This window comes from Ahaetulla prasina, chromosome 12, assembly GCF_028640845.1.
Source record: "Ahaetulla prasina isolate Xishuangbanna chromosome 12, ASM2864084v1, whole genome shotgun sequence".
Classification (NCBI taxonomy): Eukaryota; Metazoa; Chordata; class Lepidosauria; order Squamata; family Colubridae; genus Ahaetulla; species Ahaetulla prasina.
Window position 1 is genome coordinate 23,470,939 of NC_080550.1, and position 8,673 is coordinate 23,479,611.

Genomic DNA, 8,673 nt, shown 5'->3' on the forward strand with positions numbered 1-8,673 from the left:
GTGGAGGGGAATGGTCTCTACAACCTACAAAATCGCTCTGTTGGTGAATGTGATTGATGACACACCCTGGGGGGAAAGGGTCATGATTTAATTAGGGCATCCGTTGGAACCCTGACACCTGGATTTATGTCCATAATTGAACCCCAAATTTCCATTACTAAGCAAGACAGTTGTTAAGTGAGTTTTACACTATCTTACTACCTTTCTTGCCACAGATAAGTGAACGACTTTGGTTAAGTTAGTAACACAGTTAAGTGAATCTGCCTTCCTCAATGGCTTTGCTTGTCAGAAGGTCGCAAAAGGGGATCACGTGAAAGGTCGCAAAAGGGGATCACGCAAAAGGTCGCAAAGGGGGATCACGCAAAAGGTCGCAAAAGGGGATCACGTGACCCAGCAACACAGCAACAGTCATAAATATGAGCCAGTTGCCAACCATTTAAATTTTGATCACATGACCATGGGGATATTGCCGTGGTCATGCGTGTGAAAAAACGATCATATGGCACACGTTTCAGTACCGTTGCAACTTCAAACGCTCACTAAACAAAAGATTGTAAATTGAGGACTATTTTGTAACAGCATTCAGCTCAGCTGGTTTTGCTCTGCAGAAGAGTAGATTTGGGATTCTCCCTATGTCTCAACCTTCCATACAGTGTTTTTCTACCACTTCTCTATTTTTGTGTGTATCAGAAAAAAAAAAGGTTGGCGGGATCCTTCCATCATAAACCTTCACCTGAAAAGAACCTCAAACTGAGCCAGATATTTCTTGGATCACAGATCAGAATTTTCCCCCAGGTGGGCAAGAGTCCTAATTCAACAAATTTCCCTCTACAGAATGCCAGGAAAAGGTGAAAAGCGTCAGGGAGAAATCTCTCGCCGGCCACCCATCTGGGCTGCCAAGTCAAAACGTGGCTTACTTTAGCCACTTTTAAGGATTGTGGACTTTAACGCCTAGCATTCTGCAGCCAGCAAATAAATAATATTGTACTCTAGTAGTGGGCAACCAGTGTATTTAATTTTTAATTAGAGTGCACGATCACGTTAAGGAATTAGCTAAAGTTGTACAACAAGTTAGTTTTTAGTTTTTAAATGTTTTTTGTCTGTCAAATCAATCTTGACTCTGGTGACTGCCTGGACTGGTTTGTATGCCAAGATTTCTGGAAGTGGTTGGTCCCGGTTGTCTTCTTCTTAAGTCGGAGTGGGAGTGACTTGCCCATAATCATTCATCTGGTTTCATGCCTACGGGAGGATTAGAACTCACCGTATCCTACTTTGCAGACTAGTGCCTTAACCGCTACACCAAACTGGCTCTCAAATTATGCAAAGATAAACTCGGAAATCCAGCATCATAGTAGTAGGTGGCCTTCTTTCTTAACTTTTTACCTCACAAGATACTCAAAGTAGGCCACGTCAGCATCATCCCAGTTAGACCTGGTTGGTCTAACTGAAAAGGCAGCACGTTTGCTTGAAAATTCAGAATTGAATTTTCAGGCTTTGTGTCGTCTGTAGAAAAAATTTTTTTTTTTTTTAGGGAAATGGCCACGTTGGAAACTAAAATGGAGTCTTCTCACACCTTTTCTCATGTAAACCTCTGGGCCCACATATTACTCACAGGCATTTTTAGGAGACCAAATATGGAATTTAGAAGGGCAGCCTGCTTAAGGGAGAGGACTAAGATAAGTTCCAGGCTTCAAGAGGTATCTTAGAACCCATTCACTGTTGTTGTTTTTTTGTTTTTTATTTGAATTTATATCCCGCCCTTCTCTGAAGACTCAGGGTGGCTTACAATGTGTTAAGCAATAGTCTTCATCCATTTGTATATTATATACAAAGTCAACTTAATTGCCCCCAACAATCTGGGTCCTCATTTTACCTACCTAATAAAGGATGGAAGGCTGAGTCAACCTTGGGCCTGGTGGGACTTGAACTTGCAGTAATTGCAAGCAGCTGTGTTAATAACAGACAGACTTAGTCCGCTGTATTTGATCATCTGGTAATGTTGGTTTTTAATGGACATCCCTGATGTAAAAACAGGGTCCGTAGGGAGGTGGATCAAAACATTGAATAAATATTGCTTTGCTGCTCCAAAAGTGAGACAGACACACTTAAGTTTCTCATGTTTCCTTTATGGTTCCCCACCTATGGCTAAAAATCTTGTCAAATTGAAACAGCTTCTTGCACCATAAAATGTATAGTCTGGGAATTCTTGAGAAGGAACCATCTTCATCCTCTTTCTCTCACACAAACTATCTAAACTGGCACCTCCGGAATGCAGCCCCTCCCTCCGGAGAATTCAGTCTTCATTCTACCACCATTACAGTTCCCCCTTGATGGCTATCAAGGAGAAGCGCCTAGGTAGCATATTAAAAAGCAGACACACCACCCTGCCAACAAATTCCATACAGGCAAAGCTGTGGTTTTCCAAGTAATAATGTATGAGTGAGAGTTGGACCACAAGGAAGGCTAAGCACTCAAAAATTGATGCTTTCAAATTGTGATGATGGAGAAGATTCTTGCAAGTCCCTTGGACTGCAAGGAGATCAAATCAGTGAATTCTAAAGAAAATCAACCCTGACTTTGGAAAGACAGATCCTGAAGCTAAAGATCAAATACTTTGGCCATCAAATGAGAAGGGAAGTCTCCTTGGAAAAAACCCTGATGTTGGGAAAGATGGAAGGCAAAAGGAGTAAAGGACAGCAGAGGATGAGATGGTTAGATAGTGTCATCGACAGAAGGAACGATTTTGGGCAAACTCTGGGAGGCAGTGGAGGAGAGAATGGCCTGGCGTGCGATGGTCCGTGGGATCACGAAGAGCCGGATATGACTTAGCAATTGAACAACAACATGAAGAAAAAAGGAGAGGTAAGAACTGCCTAACTTCTCCATAATCCTGAACTACAGTTTGGAAATTATTAGTGTTACATCTTTGGTAACAACTCTTCCAATGCATCCCCATGCAGTATTTTTATCCATGAAGGCAGCTAATCTAGAACACAGAATGATAGGGTTGGAAGATACCATATCTACCAATTCACAGCATTGCTGACTAGGAATAAAGCCAGTGGACACATTTTAGGTGTTTAAAATCATTTTATTTTTAAACGGGAGTTAGTACTTTGCAATTGGTTGCCAAAAATTCTGATAACTGAAATAGAGCGGTAATAGAACTTCATTTAAGAGCAGATTCCTAACTGGAGCACAGCATCTCGCGCCTATCAATACCTCCTGCTGGTCTTTTGGCAAAGGCAAATGCCAAAACACCGCAAACATTTCTTATATACATATGTGGCATTATTACCGTCAGCATCATTTTCGTTCATAACTAATGGTGAGAGCGCGCAATAGCAAAAATATAACCGGACATGAACATTACATTTCTGCGGGCAAATATACAGATTTCAAGACTGCCGAAGCCAGCTTCTCTTTACTTGCAGCAGCTGCATTTAGTGGAAGGGGGGCCTTTGCAAATACAGCCCTGGGCACACTTGGCACAGCCCACTGGGCAACAGGAACAGCAGCCTGAAAAGAGAATGGAAAAAACATCAACCTCAACCTTCAACACAGAGAATACTTAAACCGAACGTTCAATTGAATTCAGAGGCCTTTCCCTCTGAGTTTTGATGGACAAACAGATCGAAAAACAAAATGGAGTTTTGTTCTTATATATGACAACCGCAGTGAGGCTTCTCCCAGGGATGGAGAACATAGAATAATAGGGTTGCAAGGGACCTTGGAAGTCTTCTAGACCAACCTCTTACTCAAGCAAGAGATCCTATACCAGGATTCTGGACAAATCTCTCCTTGAAAACTTCCAATGATGGAGCATCCACAACTTCTGAAGGCAAGCTGTTTGTTCTGCTGGTTAATTGTTCTCACTATGAAGAAATTTCTCATTTCCAGGTTCAATCTCTCTTTAATGATCTTCCACCTGTTATATCTTGTCCTGCCCTCAGGTGCTTTGGAGAATAGGTTGACTCCCTCTTCTTTGGGACAGCCCCCCATATATTGGAAGATTGCTAACACAGTTCTTCTCTTTGTTAGACTAGACATATTTTTCACCATATGCCCACAAGGGGAGAATGAATGGTTAAATGGAATTGTTGGAGATAACAACATTTACTGCTTTGAGATAGATATCTATGTCTATATCTATATCTATATCTATACCTATATCTATAGCTATAGCTATAGCTATAGCTATAGCTATAGCTATCTATCTATCTATCTGTCTGTCTGTTTGACACTGAAATGCAATTTTAACCTTGCTTTTTGATTATTAGATTTGTTCCTGGTGATAGAAGTATTGTTTGTTGTGGTTTATTCTAGTTCAAAGGGTTATTGAGTTTTAGATTTTTATCTGTATCAAAGAAAGTCAAATGTTATCTTTTTCTACAGCTTTTAAGCTCTAAGATTTAACTCTATAGCATTTTCTTTCTTTTTCATTCTTTTTTTCTTAAAAGTATTTAATACTTTTTTGAAATTTAATATAACTTTGAAGAAAAAGAAAAGGAAAGTATCAACATCCTATCCCAGCTCAAGTGGAAAAAGGTAATCTGAATGAAGAGGTAGAGACTCTGGATTCACAGACATTAAACCTGAACAATATGATGTTTGAACCAATATTGTACGTATTAAGTTTAATGGGCTGTGAACCTGGACATCATGGTTAGTAAAAAAAAAAGACATGCCAGGGGTCCAAAAATCACATTCCATAGACCAAAGATAAACCTCCAACACGAAGCTTTCACAGGTCCCAGAATGAGTGAAAAAATACAAATAAATAAATAATAAATAGGGCTTTATGGAATAAAAAGTGTCTCTTAATGTTTGCAAAACTGTTCTACGTTGTTTTATCCCTTAACCAACCTGAAAATATCATCCTACTGGCATCTAACCCCATCTGCTTTTAAATTATGACCACTGGCATGCACTACAGAGTCCAGTGGGTGGACCTTACTTCAAGCTAAGACTTGGTGTACAGGCTGGTATCTTACCAGGGTCAAATCTTTTGTGGTTTACTCAAACCAAGTTTAAATAAAATATTGGATCATGTGAAGTTGTGTTGTACCACACCGATTGACAATTCTGTTCCCCATCATGTGCTGAACTAGCCCTTGTTAACTTCACTAAGTCAAGTCCAGATCTAACACTCATGGCTTTATGATGTGTTGGATCTGCGAGGCTTTAGTTCTATCCTGAGCACAGCCTCACCACAGAAATTAAGTTGTACATAATTATCTCTGCATTGACTTTGAGCAACCACGGTTTAGCTGCAGGCTTATAGAGTAATTGGAATTACTAGGGCTGAATGACACTTTGAATGAAGCTGCCTAAAGGTGTTTCGGAGCATGAACAGAGCACCTGTTTGCAAATCTTCAAAAGAAGTCTTAAAAGGTTGAAGGCAGGTATTTCATCTGCTTGGGCTGTGCTCTCTAATCCCCCCTTTTAGAACTGGATCCAAAGCACAGCATAATCTTAATTATTGAAACTGTATCACATTCCTTCTTAATCCTTCCACATCATGTTCTCTACCCTTTCTTACAGCAATGGTGTTTCTTGGAGGGTGTCCCCAAAGCAGAGTGTATTCTTGACATGGAGAAGTCCCTGGAGTTTTCTTGGCGAGTGGTTTGCCATTGCCTGCTTCCTAGGGCTGAGAGAAAGTGACTGGCCCAAGGTGAGACTAGAACTCACAGTCTTCTGGTTTCTAGCTTAATCACACCCTGGCTCTCAGAAATGTACTGCCTTCATTACAGATAGTCTTCGAGTTATGACCATAATGAAGCCTGCCCATGACAGTTGTAACTCATGAGGTCCATAAATCAGGTCACCCATGTGACTGATCCAGTTTTATTTTCTTTTTTTGCAGTGGTCATTAAGCAAATGCTGCTGTCACAAAGCGGTCATAAATCAGCCTGTAATTTTGGCAGCAAATATTTTGAATTCGGAAGAGCATGCTTACTAACCATTTTTTGTGCCAGTCCTGGGGAAATTTTATCTCTACTATATAGACCAGAGTCCACAAATCTGACAATGTTAAGACTTGTGGACTTCAACTCCCAGAATTCCCCAAGCCAGCCATTCTCCAGCCATGATGTATTGGAGCCTGTCCGTTCAAAGGACATTTAATCAGGAAGAAAACAGTCCCCACATTTGTGCCACTTGCTAAGTCTGGCATTAACTTTCGTTAAATATTTAGCACTACAGACCACATACTCCATTGGGTTAATTTATGATTCATCCCATCATGCGCTCTCCAAAACAGTTTAATTCAGCAATTAAATTAAGCAGCATAATTTAATAACCAGCAATAAAAAGTTGACAGTTTGTCTTTTTTTTTTTAAAGTAACAGGTTGTTGGGAATTTGGGGGTTTGACTGAGACAACTTTGGAACGTAAGTAAGGCAAAAAGTCTTATACAAGGAATGAAACAATCAAAAGTGCTTTTTCCAAAAGGCAACTGGACTTTCTTGCTTTTTTCCCTTGAAAACATTTCACTTCTCATCTAAGAAGCTTCTACAGTTTTGATTCATTTCTCACTAGACTAGTTGGTTAAAACTGAAGAAGCTTCCCGGATGAGAAGCGAAACATTTTCAGCGGAAAAACACAAGTCACTCCATCTGCCTTTTGGAAAAAAACACCTTTGGGACAACCATGAAACTGGATGATTGAGACTCTCCATAGATGAAATGATCAGACCCATCTTTGATAGTCTGTAGGTTGTCTGATGCCCCACACAACGCAAATTGGGTGAACTGAATAAATGATGGCGAGTGGGCCTATCCTGGCAAGGATGTTGTACCATTGCAACCTGCACACTTCGTAAGAAACACAGAACCACAACTTGAAAGAAGAGGAAACATTTAGGAAGCGAATCACAGTACTCACTTTTCCTGCAGGATTTGCATTTGCAATTTTTACACTGACAGTTGTTGCCGCAGGAACACACGCCACCTGCAAGAAAAAGTAAGACACACAATCACCTTTGGAGCACAAACAAGACCAAAGATCACTTTCAACACAAACCGGCAAGGACTCCAATGCTTTCCAGCCTTGGCAAGCAATCCCTCCAAGTCAACCCAAGAAGAAATAGCGGGGAGGGGGGGGAACCTCATTTTCACCCAAGCAAGGATGCCAGGTGGCAGCTTCTTCACAACCCCCTAGCTCGCCCTGGGCTACACTGCCTCAAAGTCTGAAAAGAGAGCCAGGAAGCAGTGAAGGGATTTTCTTGGTGGGTCCCTTGGCTGAGAGCACTCAGGAAAACTAACAGCCACAGAGTTCTCTCATCGACATGCATCTTGCAGCCCTGGGAACGAAAGCAGAACCTGCAAGGAGGGAGAGGTGGCCCCCAAAAGCCCTGGGTCAATCTCTCTTTCTCTCTCCTTCTCTTTTTCTCTTTCTCTCTTTCTTCTCTCTGTTTTTTCTCTCTTTTTCTCCTGTCTCTCTTCTCTCTCATGCTCATTCTCTCTCTGTCTCTCTCTATCTCTCTTTCTGTTTCTCTCTTTTTCTCTTTTTTCCCTTTCTCATTCCCTCTCTCTTTCTGTCTCTTTCTTTTTCTCTTCCTCTCTTTCCTCTTTTTTTCTCTCTTTATTCCTTTTTCTTTCTCTCTGTTTCTCTCTGTTTCTCTGTTTCTCTTTCTCCCTCTCCCTCCTTCTTTCTCTCTACTCTCTCCTTCTTTCTCTTTATTCCTCTTTCTTTCTTTCTTTCTCTGTTTGTCTCTCTCTCCCTCCCTCCTTCCCTTTCTCTCTCTCCCTCTTTCTTTCTCTCTACTCTCTCTTTCTTTCTTCATTCCTCTTTCTTTCTCTTTCTCTTTCTCTCTCTCCCCCTATTCTCTCCAAGCAAGGGCAGAAGGGACGTCGCACCGCTGGAGCACGAGCAGTCTTCGGAATCCATGTAGGCGCTTTGAGTCTCGGGGCTCCGGTTGATGCAAAGAGGCTCAGGGCGAAGATGCGCATCCAGTGAAGCAAAGAGCCCGGCACTGCCGCTATTTATTTCCCCGCGGGGAGCGGGTGCAAAAGCTGCCCCGCCCGGTGCACACGGCGCCCGGCGCCCGCCCCCGAAAAAGCAGCCGCCGCGCCTCGCCCGGCTGGAAAGCGGAGCGCGTTGGCCCCCGGGCGACGGATGCACCTGCACCGGCTCCGCGCTTCCCGAGGCAGACCCTCACCCGGATGGACGGGGCGGAGGGGAGGGGAAAGGGGGAGGTAAAGCTCTGCCTGACCCTCCCCCTTCCAGCCACGCGCCTCTGGACCTTTGCAAAGGAGCCAGTTGGGGGTCCCGGGCGATGCCACGCCGCGCGCTCTTGCTTGACCCTGGAATTTGGTTAATTAGGGCAGGGGTCTCCAACCTTGGCCACTTTAAGCCTGGAGGACTTCAACTCCCAGAATCCCCCAGCCAGCTTTATTTTTATTTTATTTTATTTATTTATTTTGTAACAACAGTATATATAAGCATAAGCATGAAAATAACTATTTAATATATAAGCATATAAATGAGCATAAGTATGTAATAACTATATTAATTGGACATAATGAAAAGAATCAATAGGACAGGAACGGAAGGCACATTTTGTGCTCTTATGCACGCCCCTTATAGACCTCTTAGGAATGGGTGAGGTCAATAGTAGATAGTTTTTGGTTAAAGATTTTGGGATTTTGAGAAGAGACCACAGGACTTTGTT

At 42.2% G+C, this 8,673-nt stretch overlaps 1 protein-coding gene across 1 annotated transcript; it reads right to left on the minus strand.

The window, feature by feature from the left end:
* Positions 1-3,070: 3,070 nt before the first annotated feature.
* On the minus strand, positions 3,071-8,014 carry LOC131184255 (metallothionein-1). Its single transcript, XM_058155358.1, has 3 exons — positions 7,859-8,014; positions 6,885-6,950; positions 3,071-3,519 (listed from the first exon to the last, which is right to left on the minus strand). The coding sequence occupies exons 1-3, from the start codon at positions 7,887-7,889 to the stop codon at positions 3,425-3,427; spliced, it is 192 nt and encodes a 63-aa protein (XP_058011341.1). The 5' UTR covers positions 7,890-8,014; the 3' UTR covers positions 3,071-3,424.
* Between the last annotated feature and the right edge of the window lie 659 nt (positions 8,015-8,673).